The 21,023-nt window shown below is 51.6% G+C and overlaps 3 protein-coding genes across 3 annotated transcripts; all 3 read left to right on the forward strand.

Annotated features, from left to right (window-relative positions):
- Positions 1–1,588: 1,588 nt before the first annotated feature.
- Positions 1,589–2,847, forward strand: LOC138787625 (cylicin-2-like). The gene is made up of 2 exons (XM_069964964.1): positions 1,589–2,345; positions 2,465–2,847. The coding sequence occupies exons 1-2, from the start codon at positions 1,589–1,591 to the stop codon at positions 2,845–2,847; spliced, it is 1,140 nt and encodes a 379-aa protein (XP_069821065.1).
- A 2,057-nt stretch (positions 2,848–4,904) lies between these two features.
- Positions 4,905–5,600, forward strand: LOC138787626 (cylicin-2-like). The gene has a single exon (XM_069964965.1). It carries the CDS (start codon positions 4,905–4,907, stop codon positions 5,598–5,600), a length of 696 nt encoding a protein of 231 aa, XP_069821066.1.
- A 47-nt stretch (positions 5,601–5,647) lies between these two features.
- Positions 5,648–6,906, forward strand: LOC138787627 (cylicin-2-like). Its single transcript, XM_069964967.1, has 2 exons — positions 5,648–5,915; positions 6,170–6,906. The coding sequence occupies exons 1-2, from the start codon at positions 5,648–5,650 to the stop codon at positions 6,904–6,906; spliced, it is 1,005 nt and encodes a 334-aa protein (XP_069821068.1).
- The last annotated feature ends 14,117 nt before the right edge of the window (positions 6,907–21,023 follow it).

Genomic DNA, 21,023 nt, shown 5'->3' on the forward strand with positions numbered 1-21,023 from the left:
CGGGGCAAAGGACGGGAGGGGGAGGGGTTATGAAGGTAAAAAAACAAGAAATTCTGGGCATGTGTCACAAAGACTACTGGGAAATGTAGTCTGATAGCAGTGCACAAGAATAGCAAGAGATGCGGAGCGGGCAAAAATCGTCATCAGAGAAGCAACGCCCCTGTAAAGCGACATGGTGTCAGGGAGGAACTGACGGCCATCTCGTAATATATTCGGCCACTAATAATGATCATTATTAGCAGCCATTCATGTTACAAGATGGCCGCCATTCCCAGCTACTCTATCTTCCCCTTTGGAGGATGTTGGTTATTTCCTTGGCACTGGGACAACACTGATCTAATCGGAGATCCCAGGTGTGTGTCTCGATGTCAGGATGAGCCAAAGTCCCTGCAGAAAAAGCGCCACAGATTCTGTATTCAGGTTTTACATGAAAGTTTAGTGGAATCACAAAACGCCTTTTTATTTTGTGCTTTTTTTTTTTTTTTTTTGCTTTTGTTGTATTTTGAGCATTTCTAGCCTTTTCAGCATGGAAGGGATTATGTTTTTCTTTACATACAAATGTATTACCGCTCCCAAAACACAAACAAAACACTTCTCAAGAAAATATGTGAGAAAGACAACGAAAGGTGATGAGAGAGGCGACGGGAAAGGTGACGAGGGTGGTGACGGGAAAGGTGGCTGCGAGAGAGGCAATGGGAAAGGTGATGAGAGAGGTGACGGGGAAGACAAGGAAAAAGGTGACGGGGGGAGAGATGACAAGAAAGGCAGCAAGAGAGGTGACGAGAGAGGCGACAGGAAAGGTGACGAGGGTGGTGATGGGAAAGGTGACAAGAGGCTGTGAGAGAGGCAATGGGAAAGGTGATGAGAGAGGTGACGGGAAAGATGACGAGAGAGGCAACAGGGAAGACAAGGAAAAAGGTGACGGGAGAGATGACAAGAAAGGCAGCAAGAGAGGTGAAGAGAAAGGTGACGAGAGAGGCGACGGGAAAGGTGACGAGAGAGGCGACGGGAAAGGTGACGAGAGAGGCGACAGGAAAGGTGACGAGAGAGGCGACAGGAAAGGTGACGAGAGAGGCGACGGGAAAGGTGACAAGAGAGGCGGCGAGAAAAGCGACAGGAAAGTTGATGAGAGAGGTGATGAGAGAGGCGGCGAGAGAGACGTTGGGGAAGACAGGCGACGGGAAAAATGACAAAGGTGACGAGAGAGGCAGCGCGAGTGGAGACGGGAAAGTTGATGAGAGAGGCGACGGGAAAGGTAATGAGAGAGGCGACGGGAAAGGTGACAAGGGCAATGGGAAAGGTGGCGAGAGATGTGACGGGAAAGGTGATGAGAGAGACAACGGGAAAGGTGACAAGAGAGGCGACGAGAGAGGTGACGGGAAAGGCGGTGAGGGAAGCAATGGGGAAGGTGACGAGAGAGGTGACAAGAAAGGCGGTGAGGGAGGCGATGGGGAAGACAGGCAACGGGTAAAATGACATGAAAGGTGACGAGAGGCGGCGCGAGAGGCAATAGGGAAGACAATGATAAAGGCGACAGCAAAGATGCAAGGTGACGAGAGAGGTGAAGAGAGAGGTGACATAAGAAGCTATGGGAAAGGTGACGAGAGAGGAGGCGAGAGAAGCGACCGGAAAGGTGATGAGAGAGGTGACGGGAAAGGCGGTGAGAGAGGCGATGGGGAAGACAGGCGACAGGAAAAATGATAAGAAAGGTGAGGAGAGAGGCGGCGTGAGAGGCAATGGGGAAGACAATGATAAAGATGACGAGAGAGGCGGCGAGAGCGGCGACTGGAAAGGTGATGAGAGAGGCAGCGGGAAAGGTAGCGAGAGAGGCGATGGGAAAGGTGACGAGAGATGTAGCGAGAGAGGCAACGGGAAAGGTGACGAGAGAGGCGACAGGAAAGGCGGCGAGAGAGGCGACGGGAAAGGTGACGAGAGAGGCGACGGTAAAGGTGATGAGAGAAGCCTCAAGAGAGGCGACAAGAAAGATGATGAAAGAGGCGTTGGGAAAAGTTACCAGAGAGGCGACGGGAAAGGTGACAAGAGAGACGGCGAGAGAGGTGACGGGAAAGGTGACGAGAGAGGCGATGGGAAAGGTGACGAGAGAGGCGATGGGAAAGGTGACGAGAGAGGCGACGGGAAAGATGATGAGAGAGGCGACAGGAAAAGTTACAAGAGAGGTGGCGAGAGAAGCGACGGGAAAGGTGACAAGAGAGACGGCGAGAGAGGTGACAGGAAAGGTGATGAGAGAGGTGACAAGAGAAAAGACAGGAAAGGTGACAAGAGAGGCGATGGGAAAGGCGGTGAGAAAGGTGATGGGAAAGGTGATGAGAGAGGTGGCGGGAACGGTGACGAGAGAGGCGACGGGAAAGTTAACGAGAGAGGCGACGGGAAAGGCGTGAGAGAGGCCATGGGGAAGACAATGAGAGAGGCGACGGAAAAAGTGACGAGAGAGTCCATGGGAAAGGTGACGAGAGAGGTGACTGGAAAGGAGACAAGAAATGCGACGGAAAAGGAGTCGAGAAAGGCGATGGGATAGACATTGAGAAAGGCGACGGGAAAGGTGACAAGAGAGGCGCCGAGAGAGGCGACGGGAAAGGTGACGAGAGAGGCGACAGGAAAGGAGACAAGAAAGGCGGCGAGAAAGGCAACGGGAAAGGTGACGAGAGAGGCGTCGAGAGCGGTGAAGGGAAAGGTGATGAGACAGGCGTCGGGAAAGGTGACAAGAAAAGCAGCGAGAGAAATTCCGGGAAAGGTGACGAGAGCGGCGACGGGAAAGGTGACAAGGGAGGCGACTGGAAAGGTGGTGAGAGAGGCGACGGGAAAGGCGGTGGGGAAGACAATAAGTAAGGTGACAGGAAAGATGACAAGAAAGGCAGCTAAAGAGGTGACGGGAAAGAGAGAGGCCACAGGAAAGTTGACAAGAGAAGTGGCAAGAGAGTCGTCAGGAAAGGTGACGAGAGAGGTGATGGGAAAGGTGACGAGAGAGGCGACGGAAAAGGTGACGAAAGAGGCGATGGGAAAGGTGACGAGAGGTTACGGGAAAGCTGATGAGAAAGGCGACAGGAAAAGTTACAAGAGAGGCGGCGAGAGAGGTGATGGGAAAGTTGATGAGAGAGGTGACGGGAAAGGTGACGAGAGAGGCGGCGGGAAAGGTGACAAAAGAGGCAACGGGAAAGGAGACGAGAGAGGCGATGGGAAAGGAGACGAGAGAGGCGACGGGAAAGGCGGTGAGAGAGGCCATGGGGAAGACAATGAGAAAGTTGATGAGAGAGGTGACGGGAAAGGTGACGAGAGAGGCGGCGGTAAAGGTGACAAAAGAGGCAACGGGAAAGGTGACGAGAGAGGCGATGGGAAAGGTGACGAGAGAGGCGACGGGAAAGGAGACAAGAGAGGCGACGGGAAAGGCGGCGAGAGAGGCGATTAATTAGACATTGAGAAAGGTGACGAGAGAGGTGACGAGAGAGGCAGCGAGAGCGGCGACGGGAAAGGTGATGAGACAGGCGACGGGAAAGGTGACAAGAAAGGCAGCGAGAGAGGTGACGGGAAAGGTGATGAGAGAGGAGACAGGAAAGGCGGGGAGAGAGGCGATGGGGAACACAATGAGAAAGGCGACGGGAAAGATGACAAGAAAGGCGACGAGAGAGGTAACTGGAAAGAGAGGCCACAGGAAAGTTGACAAGAGAAGTGGCAAGAGATTCATCAGGAAAGGTGATGGGAAAGGTGACGAAAGAGGCGATGGGAAAGGTGATGAGAGGTTACGGGAAAGCTGATGAGAAAGGCAACAGGAAAAGATACAAGAGAGGCGGTGAGAGAGGCGACGGGAAAGGTGACAAGAGAGATGGCGAGAGAGGTGACAGGGAAAAGTGATGAGAAAGGTGACTAGAGAAAAGATGGGAAAGGTCACGAGAGAGGCGATGGGAAAGGCGGTGAGAAAGGTGATGGAAAAGATGACAAGAAAGGCGGCGAGAGAGGTGAAGGGAAAAGTGATGAGAGAGGTGACGGGAAAGGTGAAGAGAGAGGTGACGGGAAACGTGACGAGAGAGGTGGCGAGAGCGGCGATGGGAAAGGTGACAAGAAAAGCAGCGAGAGAAATTCCAGGAAAGGTGACGAGAGCGGTGATGGGAAAGGTGGCGAGAGAGGCGACGGGAAAGGTGACGAGAGAGGTGGCGAGAGAGGCGACGGGAAAGGTGCAGAGACAGAGGGGATGGGAAAGGCGGCAAGAGAGGCGACGGGAAAGGTGACGAGAGAGGCGATGGGAACAGTGGTGAGAGAAGCGTCGAGAGAGGCGACGGGAAAGGTGATGAGAGAGGCGACGGGAAAGGCGGTGAGAGAGGCGATAGAGAAGACAATGAGTAAGGTGACAGAAAAGATGACAAAGGTGGTGAGAGAGGGGACGGGAAAGGTGACGAGAGAGGCGACGGGAAAGGCGGCGAGAGAGGCTATGGGGAACACAATGAGAAAGGCAACGGGAAAGATGACAAGATAGGCAGCGAGAGAGGTCACAGGAAAGAGAGGGGCCACAGGAAAGTTGACAAGAGAAGTGGCAAGAGAGTCGTCAGGAAAGGTGACGAGAGAGGCGTCAGGAAAGGAGAGAGGCATCAGGAAAGGAGAGAGGCGATGGGGAACACAATGAGAAAGGCGACGGGAAAGATGACAAGAAAGGCGACGAGAGAGGTAACTGGAAAGAGAGGCCACAGGAAAGTTGACAAGAGAAGTGGCAAGAGATTCATCAGGAAAGGTGACGAGAGAGGCGACGGGAAAGGTGACGAAAGAGGCGACGGGAAAGGTGACGAAAGAGGCGATGGGAAAGGTGACGAGAGGTTACGGGAAAGGTGATGAGAAAGGCGACAGGAAAAGTTACAAGAGAGGCGGCGAGAGAGGCGACGGGAAAGGTGACAAGAGAGATGGCGAGAGAGGTGACGGGAAAGGTGATGAGAGAGGTGACGAGAGAAAAGACGGGAAAGGTGACGAGAGAGGCGATGGGAAAGGCAGTGAGAAAGGTGATGGGAAAGATGACAAGAAAGGCAGCGAGAGAGGTGATGGGAAAGGTGATGGGAGAGGTGACAGGAAAGGTGACGAGAGAGGCAACGGGAAAGGAGACGAGAGAGGCGACGGGAAAGGTGACAAGAAAGGCAGAGAGAGGTGACGGGAAAGGTGATGAGAGAGGAGACAGGAAAGGCGGGGAGAGAGGCGATGGGGAACACAATGAGAAAGGCGACGGGAAAGATGACAAGAAAGGCGACGAGAGAGGTAACGGGAAAGAGAGAGGCCACAGGAAAGTTGACAAGAAAAGTGGCAAGAGAGTCGTCAGGAAAGGTGAGGAGAGAGGTGACGAGAGAGGCGATGGGAAAGGTGACGAGAAAGGCGAAGGGAAAGGAGACAAGAGAGGCGACGGGAAAGGTGATGAGACAGGCGACGGGAAAGGTGACAAGAAAAGCAGCGAGAGAAATGCAGGGAAAGGTGACGAGAGCAGCGACGGGAAAGGTGATGAGAGAGGCGACGGGAAAGGTGACGAGAGAGGTGGTGAGAGAGGCGACGGGAAAGGTGTAGAGAGAGAGAGGCGATGGGAAAGGTGGCGAGAGAGGCGACGGGAAAGGTGACAAGAGAGGTGGCGAGAGAGGCGACGGGAAAGGTGATAAGAGAGGCGATGGGGAAGACAATGAGTAAGGTGACAGGAAAGATGACAAGAAAGGCGGTGAGAGAGGTGACGGAAAAGGTGACTAGAGAGGCGACGGGAAAGGTGACGAGAGAGGCGTCAGGAAAGGAGACGAGAGAGGCGACTGGAAAGGCGGCGAGAGAGGCAATGGTTAAAACAATGAGAAAGGTGACGGGAAAGATGACAAGAAAGGCGGAGAGAGAGGTGACGGGAAAGGTGACGAGAGAGGCGGTGAGAGAGGTTACGGGAAAGGTGACGAGTGAGCCGACAGGAAAGGTGACGAGAGAGGTGGTGAGAGAGAGACGGCGGGAAAGGTGATGAAAGAGGCGAAGGGAAAGGTAACAAGAGAGGCGACGGGAAAGGCGTCGAGACAGGCAATGGGGAAGACAATAAGAAAGGGAAAGATGAGACGGGAAAGATGACAAGAAAGGCGGCGAGAGAGGCCACGGGAAAGGTGACGAGAGAGGCGGCGAGAAAGGAGACGGAAAGGTGACGAGAGAAGCGATGGGAAAGGTGACGAGAGAGGCGACGGGAAAGGTGGCGAGAGAGGCGACGGGAAAGGTGGCGAGAGAGGCAATGGGGAAGGTGACGAAAGAGGCAGCGAGAGAGGTGATGGTAAAGGTGACGAGAGAGATGACGGGAAAGGTGGCGAGAGAGTCGACGGGAAAGGTGGCGAGAGAGGCGACGGGAAAGGTGGCGAGAGAGGCAATGGGGAAGGTGACGAAAGAGGCAATGGGGATGACAATGAGAAAGGTGACGGGAAAGGCTGCGAGACAGGTGACGAGAGAGGCGACGGGAAAGGTGACGAGAGAGGCAAAAGGAAAAGTGACGAGAGAGGCGACGGGAAAGTTGACAAGAGAGACGGCGAGAGAGGCGACAGGAAAGGTGATGAGAGAGGTGATGGGAAAGGTGACAAGAGAGGCGACGGGAAAGGCGGTGAAAGAAGAATGATGGGAAAGGTGATGAGAGAGGCGAGGGGAAAGGTGACGAGAGAGGCGATGGGAAAGGCGGCGAGAGAGGCAATGGGGAAAACAATGAGAAAGGCGACAGGAAAGATGACAAGAAAGGCGGCGAGAGAGGTGATGGGAAAGGTGACAAGAGAGCCGACAGGAAAGGTGACAAGAGAGACGACTGGAAAGGTCATGAGAGAGGCGACGGGAAAGGTGACGAGAGGCGACAGGAAAGGCGACGAGACAGGCGATGGGGAAGACAATGAGAAAGGCAAAGATAAGACGGGAAAGATGACATAAAAGGCGGCGAGAGAGGTCACGGGAAAGGTGACGAGAGAGGCCACGGGAAAGGTGACGAGAGAGGCCACGGAAAAGGAGACAAGAGAGGCCATGGGAAAGGTGACGAGAGAGGCGGTGAGAAAGGTGACGAGAGATGCGACGGGAAAGATGACGAGAGGCGACGGGAAAGTTGACAGGAGAGGTGACGAGAGAGGCGACAGGAAATGTGACGAGAGAGGCGACAGGAAACGCGGCGAGAGAGGCGATGGGGAAGACAATGAGAAAGGCGATGGAAAAAGATCACAAGAAAGGCGGCGAGAGAGGTTACGGGAAAGGTGATGACAGAGGCCACGGAAAAGGTGACTAGAGAAAGGTGGCAAGAGAGGCGACGGGAAAGGTGACGAGAGAGGAGACGGGAAAGGTGACGAGAGGCGAAGGGAAAGGTGACAAGAGAGACGGTGAGAGAGGTGACGGGAAAGGCAACGAGAGAGGCAAAGAGAGACACGACGGGAAAGGTGACGAGAGAGGCGGTGAGAGAGGCGATGGGAAAGGTGACAAGAGAGGCGACGGGAAAGGTGACGAGAGAGGCGATGGTAAAGACAAAGAGAATGGCGAGGGGAAACACTACAAGAAAAGTGACAGAGAGTTGGTGAGAGAGTCGATGGGGAAGACAAGGAGAAAGGTGACAGGAAAGGCAGTGAGAAAGTCGACGGGAAAGACAGGAAAGGTGACAGGAAAGGTGACGAGAGAGGCAACGGGAAAGACAAGGAGAAAGGTGACGGGAAAAGTGACAGGAAAGGTGATGAAAGAGGCGATAATGAAGTTGGCGAGTGAGACTACGAGAAAGGCAACAAGAAAGTTAATGAGAAAGGCGGCGAGACAGGTGACGAGAGAGGCGATGGGAAATATGACAAGAGAGGCGACGGGAAAGGTGACGAGAGAGACGACGGGAAAGGTGACGAGAAAAAATGATGAGAGAGGCGGCGGGAAAGGTGACGAGAGAGGCGGCGGGAAAGGCGGCGAGAGAAGAACGATGGGAAAGGTAATGAGAGAGGCGGAGGGAAAGGTGACAAGAGAGGTGACGAGAGAGGCGATGGGAAAGACGGCGAGACAAGCGATGGGGAAGACAATGAGAAAGGGAAAGATGAGAAAGGGAAAGATGAGACGGGAAAGATGATAAGAAAGGCGGCGAGAAAGGTTACGAGGGAGGCCACGGAAAAGGTGACGAGAGAGGCCACTGGAAAGGTGACAAGAGAGGCCACTGAAAAGTTGACAAGAGAGGCCACGGGAAAGGTGACGAGAGAGGCCACTGGAAAGGTGACGAGAGAGGCAGCGAGAAAGGTGACGGGAAAGTTAACGAGAGATGCGACGGGAAAGTTGACGAGAGATGCGATGGGAAAGATGACGAGAGGCGACGGGAATGTTGACAAGAGAGGTGACGAGAGAGCCGATGGGAAAGGTGACGAGAGAGGCGACGGGAAAGGCGGCAAGAGAAGAACGATGGGAAAGGTGATGAGAGAGGCGAAGGGAAAGGTGACGAGAGAGGCGATGGGAAAAGCGGCGAGAGAGGCAATGGGGAAGACAAAGAGAAAGGCGACGGGAAAGATGACAAGAAAGGCGGCGAGAGAGGTGATGGGAAAGATGAAGAGAGAGCCGACAGGAAAGGTGACGAGAGAGGCAGTGAGAGAGAGATGACGGGAAAAGTGACGAGAGAGGCGACGCGAAAGGTGACAAGAGAGGGGATGGAAAAGGCGGCGAGACAGGTGATGGGGAAGACAATGAGAAAGGGAAAGATGAGACGGGAAAGATGATAAGAAAGGCGGCGAGAGAGGTGACGGGAAAGGTGACGAGAGAGGCCACGGGAAAGGTGACGAGAGAGGCCACAGGAAAGGTGACGAGAGAGGCGGCGAGAAAAAAGGCGACGGGAAAGTTGATGAGAGATGCGATGGGAAAGATGATGAGTGGCGACGGGAAAGTAGACAAGAGAGGTGACGAGAGAGGCGACAGGAAAGGTGACGTGAGAGGCGATGGGAAAGGCGACGGGAAAGTTGGCGAGAGATGCGACGGGAAAGATGACGAGAGATGATGGAAAAGTTGACAAGAGAGGTGACGAGAGAGGCGACAGGAAAGGTGACATGAGAGGTGAAGACAATGAGAAAGGCGATGGGAAAAGATCACAAGAAAGGCGGTGAGAGAGGTGACGGGAAAGGTCATGAGAGAGACCATGGAAAAGGTGACTAGAGAGAGGCGGCGAGAGAGGCGACAGGAAAGGTGACGAGAGAGGCGACAGGAAAGGTGACGAGAGAGGCGACAGGAAAGGTGACGAGAGAGGCGACAGGAAAGGTGACGAGAGAGGTCGACGGGAAAGGTGACAAGAGAGACGGTGAGAGAGGCGACGGGAAAGGTGACGAGAGAGGTGACGGGAAAGGTGACAAGAGAGAGGTGACGAGGAAGATGACGAGAGAGGCAAAGAGAGACACGATGGGAAAGGTGACGAGAGAGGCGGTGAGAGAGGCGATGGGAAAGGTGACGAGAGAGGTGACGGGAAAGGTGACAAGAGAGAGGTGACGAGGAAGATGACGAGAGAGGCAAAGAGAGACACGATGGGAAAGGTGACGAGAGAGGCGGTGAGAGAGGCGATGGGAAAGGTGAGGAGAGGCGACGGGAAAGGTGAGGAGAGAAGCGGTGAGAGAGGCGACTGGAGAGGTGACAAGAGAGACGGCCAGAGAGGCGACAAGAGAGGCAATGGTAAAGACAAAGAGAATGGCGAGGGGAAACACTACAAGAAAAGTGAGAGAGTTGGTGAGAGAGTCGATGGGGAAGACAAGAAAGGTGACGAGAGAGGCAACGGGAAAGACAAAGGGAAAGGCGACGGGAAAGGTGACAAGAAAGGATGAAAGAGGCGATAATGAAGGTGGGGAGTGAGACTACGAGAAAGGCAACAAGAGAGTTGATGAGAAAGGCGGCGAGACAGGTGACGGGAAAGATGATGAGAAAGACCCCAAGACAGCGAGAAAGTCGAGGAGATACAGGCAATGAAAAAGGCGAGGAGAAAGGGGCGAGAGAGACCACAACCTGTAACGTCCGCACTGGCCGCCTCTCTATACATCCTGAGCTGGTTGAACTCTCGCGAGGCCGTTTCGAACCTTAATAACTATAAGACTTTGTAACTGACTGGTTAATCTAGAAGTGGGAGCATTTTTCTTTGAGCAGCCCATGTTCCTGGCCGTTAATCTCTCTGCTATTCACGGACAGCGACCTCACGGCCTCAGCTGCACGGCGGCCTAAGTCTTTTTTAATACATTGCTGCCTAATTACTGGGTGATTTGACTCTAAGCCAAGTTTTACAGGACTAATAAGAGATGAGATTATGGGGGATTGGGAGCCCGGTCGCGGGATCTTGTGGCTTTCAATCAGTTCCCAGCAGGGAGGGGGCGGCTCTTGTCTGAAGGAAATATTATTCAATCTTTGAACATGTTCTGATCCGTCTCCCTCTAATTGTTTATCCGTCCAGCCAGGGCGCATATTTTAGCAGCGGGATTAAGTGACTCGCTGCTCGGCGCGGCGCGCTGCTGTGTATTGTCAACAGTCCCCAGTGTTAGAGAAGCCCACCTGAAATAATAGCGCACACAGAGGACAGAGGACAGCATCCTCAGATGGTTCACACAGGGAGCTGGGGGGGGGGGGGGGCATATGGGGGGCATGGGGGGGCATAAATGGGTTGTGTACACCATCACAGCCTCCCTACTGTACAAGCCTATATCCAGTTTTTGCATTTGTTGCAGTTTTTATCCACTACATCAAATTTGCGGCTCTCCTGCTGCTGCAAAACCGCAATTCCCATCTAGCCTGGACAACCAAAGCTTTAGTTTTAGCTGCCCAGGGATGATGGGAGTTGTAGTTTTCTATGAAGATTTACTGCTTCTCTGGACAGTTCCTGACATAGACAGAGGTGGCAGCAGAGAGCACTGTGTCAGACTGGAGAAAATAAACCACTTCCTGCAGGACATACATCAGCTGATAAGTACTGGAAGACTGGAAAGAATACACCACTTCCTGCAGGTATTGAAGTATATAGATATCTGCTAGATCTCTTGATGATATTGATTTGCCATATTTCGATCAGAGATATTTACACCAATCAAGCACCTAGCAGGCGTGCCACTAGTGGTGGGATATATATATATATATATATATATATATATATATATATATATAGTGCTAATACTAATTATATAATATATACATACAGTGATGTGATATATATATATATATATATATATATATATATATATACAGTGCTACTAATTACTATATACATACAGTGGTGGGATATGTATATACAGTGCTACTAATTATATTATATTATACACTCAGCGGCCACTTTATTAGGTACACCATGCTAGTAACGGGTTGGACCCCCTTTTGCCCTCAGAACTGCCCCAATTCTTGGTGGCATAGATACAACAAGGTGCTGGAAGCTTCCTCAGAGATTTTGGTCCATAGTGACATGATGACATCACACAGTTGCGGCAGATTTGTCGGCTGCACATCCATGATGCCAATCTCCCGTTCCACCACATCCCAAAGATGCTCTATTGGATTGAGATCTGGTGACTGTGGAGGCCATTGGAGTACAGTGACCTCATTGTCATGTTCAAGAAACCAGTCTGAGATGATTCTAGCTTTATGACATGGCGCATTATCCTGCTGAAAGTAGCCATCAGATGTTGGGTCCATTGTGGTCATAAAGGGATGGACATGGTCAGCAACAATACTCAGGTAGGCTGTGGCGTTGTAACCATGCTCAATTGGTACCAAGGGGCCCAAAGAGTGCCAAGAAAATATTCCCCACACCATGACACCACCACCACCAGCCTGAACCGCTGATACAAGGCAGGATGGATCCATGCTTTCATGTTGTTGGCGCCAAATTCTGACCCTACCATCCGAATGTCGCTGCAGAAATCGAGACTCATCAGACCAGGCAACGTTTTTCCAATCTTCTACTGTCCAATTTCGATGAGCTTGTGCAAATTGTAGCCTCAGTTTCCTGTTCTTAGCTGAGCGGAGTGGCCCCCGGTGTGGTCTTCTGCTGCTGTAGCCCATCTGCCTCAGAGTTGGCCGTACTGTGCGCTCAGAGATGCTCTTCGGCCTACCTTGGGTGTAACGGTTGGCTATTTGAGTCACTGTTGCCTTTCTATCAGCTGGAACCAGTCTGCCCATTCTCCTCTGACCTCTGGCACCAACAAGGCATTTCCGCCCACAGAACGGCCGCTCACTGGATGGTTTTTCTTTTTCGGACCATTCTCTGTAAACCCTAGAGATGGTTGTGCGGGAAAATCCCAGTAGATCAGCAGTTTCTGAAATACTCAGACCAGCCCTTCTGGCACCAACAACCATGCCACGTTCAAAGGCCTCAAATCACCTTTCTTCCCCATACTGATGCTCGGTTTGAACTGCAGGAGATTGTCTTGACCATGTCTACATGCCTAAATGCACTGAGTTGTCGCCATGTGATTGGCTGATTAGAAATTAAGTGGTAACGTGCAGTTGGACAGGTGTAATAAAGTGGCCGGTGAGTGTATATATACACACACACATATAAACACACATATATATTTATATATATATATACAGTGCTACTATTTATTGTATACATACAGTGGTGGGCGAGATATATGTATGTATACACAGTGCTACTAATTATATTATATATACAGTGGTGGGATATATATATATATATACAGTGCTACTAATTATTATATATAAACAGCGGTGCCTTGGATTAGGAGCAAAGTTCCGGCACGGCGCTTGTAATCCAAATCCACTCTTACACCAAAGCAAATATTCCCATAAGAAACCACTGATCTGCAGACAATTGGTTCCACACCCCAAATATACTGATTATTATTCTGAATAACTTGTAGAAGAGATGAAACAATGAGAAGCAGCTGGATATGTGATATATAAATTACTGTACAGTATAGCAGCATGTGGTGTATAATGTATAGTAACTGTATAACCCTGATAACACAGTTGCTGGATATGTGATATATAAGTTACTGTACAGTATAGCAGCATGTGGTGTATAATGTATAGTAACTGTATAACCCTGATAACACAGCAGCTGGATATGTGATATATAAGTTACTGTACAGTATAGCAGCATGTGGTGTATAATGTATAGTAACTGTATAACCCTGATAACACTACAGCTGGATATGGGATATATAAGTTACTGTACAGTATAGCAGCATGTGGTGTATAATGTATAGTAACTGTATAACCCTGATAACACAGAAGCTGGATATGTGATATATAAGTTACTGTACAGTATAGCAGCATGTGGTGTATAATGTATAGTAACTGTATAACCCTGATAACACAGTTGCTGGATATGTGATATATAAGTTACTGTACAGTATAGCAGCATGTGGTATATAATGTATAGTAACTGTATAACCCTGATAACACAGCAGCTGGATATGTGATATATAAGTTACTGTACAGTATAGCAGCATGTGGTATATAATGTATAGTAACTGTATAACCCCGATAACACAGCAGCAGCTGGATATGTGATATATAGGTTACTGTACAGTATAGCAGCATGTGGTATATAATGTATAGTAACTGTATAACCCTGATAACACAGCAGCTGGATATGTGATATATAAGTTACTGTACAGTATAGCAGCATGTGGTGTATAATGTATAGTAACTGTATAACCCTGATAACACTGCAGCTGGATATGTGATATATAAGTTACTGTACAGTATCTCAGCATGTGGTATATAATGTATAGTAACTGTGTAACCCTGATAACACTAGAGGAGGAGTATGTCTGTATGGTATAAGGACAGGGTGGGCAGGGGAGGAGGAGTATGTCTGTGTGGTATAAGGACAGGGTGGGCAGGAGGAGGAGGAGTATGTCTGTATGGTATAAGGACAGGGTGGGCAGGAGGAGTATGTCTGTATGGTATAAGGACAGGGTGGGCAGAAGGGGAGGAGTATGTCTGTATGGTGTAAGGACAGGGTGGGCAGAAGGGGAGGAGGAGTATGTCAGTATGGTATAAGGACAGGGTGGGCAGGGGGAGGAGTATGTCTGTATGGTATAAGGACAAGGTGGGCAGGGGGAGGAGTATGTCTGTATGGTATAAGGACAGGGTGGGCAGAAGGGGAGGAGGAGTATGTCTGTATGGTATAAGGACAGGGTGGGCAGGAGGAGGAGTATGTCTGTATGGTATAAGGACCGGGCGGGCAGGGGGAGGAGTATGTCTGTATGGTATAAGGACCGGGCGGGCAGGGGGAGGAGGAGTATGTCAGTATGGTATAAGGACAGGATGGGCAGGAGGAGGAGTATGTCTGTATGGTATAAAGACAGGGCAGGCAGGGGGAGGAGGAGTATGTCTGTATGGTATAAGGACAGGGTGGGCAGGAGGAGAAGTATGTCTGTATGGTATAAGGACCGGGCGGGCAGGGGGAGGAGTATGTCTGTATGGTATAAGGACCGGGCGGGCAGGGGGAGGAGTATGTCTGTATGGTATAAGGACCGGGCGGGCAGGGGGAGGAGTATGTCTGTATGGTATAAGGACAGGGCTGGCAGGAATACGAGTATGTCTGTATGGTATAAGGACAGGGTGGGCAGGGGGAGGAGTATGTCTGTATGGTATAAGGACAGGGTGGGCAGAAGGGGAGGAGGAGTATGTCTGTATGGTACTGTATAAGGACAGGGCAGGCAGGGGGAGGAGGAGTATGTCTGTATGGTATGAGGACAGGGTGGGCACAAGGAGGAGTACGTCTGTATGGTATAAGGACAGGGTGGGCAGGAGGAGGAGTATGTCTGTATGGTATAAGGACAGGGCAGGCAGGGGGAGGAGGAGTATGTCTGTATGGTATAAGGACAGGGTGGGCAGGACTAGGAGGAGTATGTCTGTATGGTATAAGGACAGGGTGGGCAGGGGGAGGAGTATGTTGTATGGTATAAGGACAGGGTGTGCAGGAGGAGGAGTATGTCTGTATGGTATAAGGACCGGGTGGGCAGGAGGAGGAGTATGTCTGTATGGTATAAGGACAGGGTGGGCAGAAAGGGGAGGAGTATGTCTGTATTGTAAAAGGACAGGGAGGGCAGGGGGAGGAGTATGTCTGTATGGTATAAGGACAGGGTGGGCAGGAATAGGAGTGTGTCTGTATGGTATAAGGACAGGGTGGGCAGGAGGAGGAGTATGTCTGTATGGTATAAGGACAGGGTGGGCAGGAATAGGAGTGTGTCTGTATGGTATAAGGACAGGGTGGGCAGGAGGAGGAGTATGTCTGTATGGTATAAGGACAGGGTGGGCAGGAATAGGAGTGTGTCTGTATGGTATAAGGACAGGGTGGGCAGGAGGAGGAGTATGTCTGTATGGTATAAGGACAGGGTGGGCAGGAGGAGGAGTATGTCTGTATGGTATGAGGACAGGGCGGGCAGGAGGAGGAGTATGTCTGTATGGTATAAGGACAGGGTTGGAAGGGGGAGGAGTATGTCTTTATGGTATAAGGACAGGGTGGGGAGGAGGAGTATGTCTGTATGGTATAAGGACAGGGTGGGCAGAAGGGGAGGAGGAGTATGTCAGTATGGTATAAGGACAGGGTGGGCAATGTCTGCATGGTATAAGGACAGGGTGGGCAGGAGGAGGAGGAGTATGTCTGTATGGTATAAGGACAGGGTGGACAGGAGGAGGAGTATGTCTGTATGGTATAAGGAGAGGGTGGGCAGGGGGAGGAGTATGTCTGTATGGTATAAAAACAGGGTGGGCAGGAGGAGGAGTATGTCTGTATGGTATAAGGACCAGGTGGACAGGAGGAGGAGTATGTCTGTATGGTATAAGGACAGGGTGGGCAGAAGGGGAGGAGGAGTATGTCAGTATGGTATAAGGACAGGGTGGGCAGGGGGGGGAGGAGTATGTCTGTATGGTATAAGGACAGGGTGGGCAGAAGGGGAGGAGGAGTATGTCTGTATTGTATAAGGACAGGGTGGGCAGGGGGAGGAGTATGTCTGTATGGTATAAGGACAGGGCAGGCAGGAATAGGAGTGTGTCTGTATGGTATAAGGACAGGGCGGGATGGGGGAGGAGTATGTCTGTATAGTATGAGGTGGGCGGGCAGGGCGAGGAGTATGTCTGTATGATATAAGGACAGGGTGGGAAGAAGGGGAGGAGGAGTATGTCTGTATTGTTTAAGGACAGGGTGGGCAGGGGGAGGAGTATGTCTGTATGGTATAAGGACAGGGTGGGCAGGAGGAGGAGGAGTATGTCTGTATGGTATAAGGACAGGGTGGGCAGAAGGGAAGGAGGAGTATGTCTGTATGGTATAAGGACAGGGCAGGAAGGGGGAGGAAGAGTATGTCTGTATGGTATAAGGACAGGGTGGGCAGGGGGAGGAGGAGTATGTCTGTATGGTATAAGGACAGGGTGAGCAGGAGGAGGAGTATGTCTGTATGGTATAAGGACAGGGCAGGCAGGAGGAGGAGGAGTATGTCTGTATGGTATAAGGACAGGGCGGGCAAAAGGGGAGGAGGAGTATGTCTGTATGGTATAAGGACAGGGTGGGCAGGAGGAGGAGTATGTCTGTATGGTATAAGGACAGGGAGGGCAGGAGGAGGAGTATGTCTGTATGGTACAAGGACAGGGTGGGAAGGAGGAGGAGTATGTCTGTATGGTATAAGGACAGGGTGGGCAGGAGGAGGAGTATGTCTGTATGGTATAAAGTCAGGGTGGGTAGGAGGAGGAGTATCTCTGTATGGTATAAGGACAGGGTGGGCAGGGGGAGGAGTATGTCTGTATGGTATAAGGACAGGATGGACAGGGGGAGGAGGAGTATGTCTGTATAGTATAAGGACAGGGTGGGCAGGAGGAGGAGTTTGTCTATGGTATAAGGACAGGGTGGGCAGAAGGGGAGGAGGAGTATGTCTGTATGGTATAAGGACAGGGTGGGCAGGAGGAGGAGTATGTCTGTATGGTATAAGGACAGGGTGGGCAGAAGGGGAGGAGGAGTATGTCTGTATGGTATAAGGACAGGGTGGGCAGAAGGGGAGGAGGAGTATGTCTGTATGGCATAAGGACAGGGTGGGCAGGAGGAGGAGTATGTCTGTATGGTATAAGGAAAGGCTGGGCAGGAGGAGTATGTCTGTATGATATAAGGACAGGGCAGGCAGGGGGAGGAGGAGTATGTCTGTATGGTATAAGGACAGGGCGGGCAGGGGGAGGAGTATGTCTGTATGGCATAAGGACAGGGCGGGCAGGGGGAAGAGTATGTCTGTATGGTATAAGGACAGGGTGGGCAGGAGGAGGAGTATGTCTGTATGGTATAAGGACAGGGTTGGCAGGGGAGGAGTATGTTTGTGTGGTATAAGGACAGGGCGGGCAGGGGGAGGAGGAGTATGTCTGTATGGTATAAGGACAGGGCAGGCAGGGGGAGGAGGAGTATGTCTATATGGTATAAGGACAGGGTGGACAGGAGGAGGAGTATGTCTGTATGGTATAAGGACAGGGTGGGCAGAAGGGGAAGAGGAGTATGTCTGTATGGTATAAGGACAGGGTGAGTATGTCTGTATGGTATAAGGACAGGGCGGGCAGTAGGAGGAGTATGTCTGTATGGTATAAGGACAGGGTGGGCAGGAGGAGGAGTATGTCTGTATGGTATAAGGACAGGATGGGCAGGAGGAGAAGTATGTCTGTATGGTATAAGGACAGGGTGGGCAGGAGAGGAGGAGGAGTATGTCTGTATGGTATAAAGAAAGGGTGGGCAGAATGGGCGGAGGAGTATGTCTGTATGGTATAAGGACAGGGTGGGCAGGAGGAGGAGTATGTCTGTATGGTATAAGGACAGGGTGGGCAGGGGGAGGAGTATGTCTGTATGGTATAAGGACCGGGCAGGCAGGGGGAGGAGTATGTCTGTATGGCATAAGGACAGGGTGGGCAGGGAGGGAGGAGTATGTCTGTATGGTATAAGGACAGGGTGAGTATGTCTGTATGGTATAAGGACAGGATGGGCAGAAGGGGTGGAGGAGTATGTCTGTATGGTATAAGAACTGGGTGGGCAGGAGGAGGAGTATGTCTGTATGGTATAAGGACAGGGTGGGCAGGAGGAGGAGTATGTCTGTATGGTATAAGGACAGGGTGGGCAGGGGGAGGAGGAGTATGTCTGTATGGTATAAGGACAGAGTGGGAAGAAGGGGAGGAGGAGTATGTCTGTATGGTATAAGGACAGGGTGGGCAGGAGGAGGAGTATGTCTGTATGGTATAAGGACAGGGTGGGCAGGAGGGGAGGAGGAGTATGTCTGTATGGTATAAAGACAGGGTGGGCAGAATGGGCAGAGGAGTATGTCTGTATGGTATAAGGACCGGGCGGGCAGGGGGAGGAGTATGTATGGTATAAGGACAGGGTGGGCAGGAGGAGGAGTATGTCTGTATGGTATAAGGACCAGGCGGGCAGGGGGAAGAGTATGTCTGTATGGTATAAGGACCGGGCGGGCAGTGGGAGGAGTATGTCTGTATGGTATAAGGACAGAGTGGGCAGGGGGGGGAGGAGTATGTCTGTATGGTATAAGGACAGGGTGGGCAGGAGGAGGAGTATGTCTGTATGGTATAAGGACAGGGTGGGCAGAAAGGGAGGAGGAGTATGTCTGTATGGTATAAGGACAGGGTGGGCAAGAGGAGGAGTATGTCTGTATGGTATAAGGACCGGGCGGGCAGGAGGAGGAGTATGTCTGTATGGTACAAGGACAGGGTGGGAAGGAGGAGGAGTATGTCTGTATGGTATAAGGACAGGGTGGGCAGGAGAAGGAGTATGTCTGTATTGTATAAGGACAGGGAGGGCAGGAGGAGGAGTATGTCTGTATGGTACAAGGGCAGGGTGGGCAGGGGGAGGAGTATGTCTGTATGGTATAAGGACAGGGTGGGCAGGGGGAGGAGTATGTCTGTATGGTATAAGGACAGGATGGACAGGGGGAGGAGGAGGAGTATGTCTGTATGGTATAAGGACAGGGTGGGCAGGAGGAGGAGTTTGTCTATGGTATAAGGACAGGGTGGGCAGGGGGAGGAGTATGTCTGTATGGTATAAGGAAAGGGTGGGCAGAAGGGGAGGAGGAGTATGTCTGTATGGTATAAGGACAGGGTGGGCAGGAGGAGGGGTATGTCTGTATGGTATAAGGACAGGGTGGGCAGAAGGGGAGGAGGAGTATGTCTGTATGGTATAAGGACAGGGTGGGCAGAAGGGGAGGAGAAGTATGTCTGTAAGGTATAAGGACAGGGTGGGCAGGAGGAGGAGTATGTCTGTATGGTATAAGGAAAGGGTGGGCAGGAGGAGTATGTCTGTATGGTATAAGGACAGGGCAGGCAGGGGGAGGAGGAGTATGTCTGTATGGTATAAGGACAGGGCGGGCAGGGGGAGGAGTATGTCTGTATGGTATAAGGACAGGGTGGGCAGGAGGAGGAGTATGTCTGTATGGCATAAGGACAGGGCGGGCAGGGGGAAGAGTATGTCTGTATGGTATAAGGACAGGGTGGGCAGGAGGAGGAGTATGTCTGTATGGTATAAGGACAGGGTTGGCAGGGGGAGGAGTATGTCTGTATGGTATAAGGACAGGGCAGGCAGGGGGAGGAGGAGTATGTCTATATGGTATAAGGACAGGGTGGGCAGGAGGAGGAGTATGTCTGTATGGTATAAGGACAGGGTGAGTATGTCTGTATGGTATAAGGACAGGGCGGGCAGGAGGAGAAGTATGTCTGTAGGGTATAAGGACAGGGTGGGCAGGAGGAGGAGTTTTTCTGTATGGTATAAGGACAGGGTGGGCAGGAGAGGGGAGGAGTATGTATGGTATAAAGACAGGGTGGGCAGAATGGGCAGAGGAGTATGTCTGTATGGTATAAGGACAGGGTGGGCAGGAGGAGGAGTATGTCTGTATGGTATAAGGACAGGGTGGGCAGGAGGAGGAGTATGTCTGTATGGTATAAGGATCGGGCGGGCAGGGGGAGGAGTATGTCTGTATGGTATAAGGACAGGGTGGGCAGGAGGAGGAGTATGTCTGTATGGTATAAGGACCGGGCGGGCAGGGGGAGGAGTATGTCTGTATGGTATAAGGACCGGGCGGGCAGGGGGGGAGGAGTATGTCTGTATGGTATAAGGACTGGGTGGGCAGGAGGAGGAGTATGTCTGTATGGTATAAGGACAGGGTGAGTATGTCTGTATGGTATAAGGACAGGGCGGGCAGGAGGAGGAGTATGTCTGTATGGTATAAGGACAGGGTGGGCAGGAGGAGGAGTTTTTCTGTATGGTATATGGACAGGGTGGGCAGGAGAGGGGAAGGAGTATGTATGGTATAAAGACAGGGTGGGCAGAATGGGCAGAGGAGTATGTCTGTATGGTATAAGGACAGGGTGGGCAGGAGGAGGAGTATGTCTGTATGGTATAAGGACAGGGTGGGCAGGAGGAGGAGTATGTCTGTATGGTATAAGGACCGGGCGGGCAGGGGGAGGAGTATGTCTGTATGGTATAAGGACAGGGTGGGCAGGAGGAGGAGTATGTCTGTATGGTATAAGGACCGGGCGGGCAGGGGGAGGAGTATGTCTGTATGGTATAAGGACCGGGTGGGCAGGGGGAGGAGTATGTCTGTATGGTATAAGGACAGGGTGGGCAGGGGGGGAGGAGTATGTCTGTATGGTATAAGGACAGGGTGGGCAGAAGGGGAGGAGGAGTATGTCTGTATGGTATAAGGACTGGGTGGGCAGGAGGAGGAGTATGTCTGTATGGTATAAGGACAGGGTGGGAAGGAGGAGGAGTATGTCTGTATGGTATAAGGACAGGGTGGGCAGAAGGGGAAGAGGAGTATGTCTGTATGGTATAAGGACAGGGTGAGTATGTCTGTATGGTATAAGGACAGGGTGGGCAGGAGAAGGAGTATGTCTGTATGGTATAAGGACAGGGTGGGCAGGGGGAGGAGGAGTATGTCTGTATGGTATAAGGACAGAGTGGGCAGAAGGGGAGGAGGAGTATGTCTGTATGGTATAAGGACAGGGTGGGCAGGAGGGGAGGAGGAGTATGTCTGTATGGTATAAGGACAGGGTGGGCAGGAGGAGGAGTATGTCTGTATGGTATA

Source organism: Dendropsophus ebraccatus, chromosome 3 (genome assembly GCF_027789765.1).
Source record: "Dendropsophus ebraccatus isolate aDenEbr1 chromosome 3, aDenEbr1.pat, whole genome shotgun sequence".
NCBI classification, from domain to species: domain Eukaryota; kingdom Metazoa; phylum Chordata; class Amphibia; order Anura; family Hylidae; genus Dendropsophus; species Dendropsophus ebraccatus.

Bases quoted from the DNA above. Each gene is read 5' to 3' on its own strand.
- LOC138787625 (XM_069964964.1), top strand. From the start codon at position 1,589: ATGGGAAAGGTGACGAGAGAGGAGGCGAGAGAAGCGACCGGAAAGGTG. The intron at 2,346-2,464 runs GTGACGAGAGAG...TCCATGGGAAAG, and splicing joins TGAGAGAGGTGGCGGGAACG to GTGACGAGAGAGGTGACTGG.
- LOC138787626 (XM_069964965.1), top strand. From the start codon at position 4,905: ATGGCGAGAGAGGTGACGGGAAAGGTGATGAGAGAGGTGACGAGAGAA.
- LOC138787627 (XM_069964967.1), top strand. From the start codon at position 5,648: ATGGGGAAGACAATGAGTAAGGTGACAGGAAAGATGACAAGAAAGGCG. The intron at 5,916-6,169 runs GTGAGCCGACAG...GCGATGGGAAAG, and splicing joins GGTTACGGGAAAGGTGACGA to GTGACGAGAGAGGCGACGGG.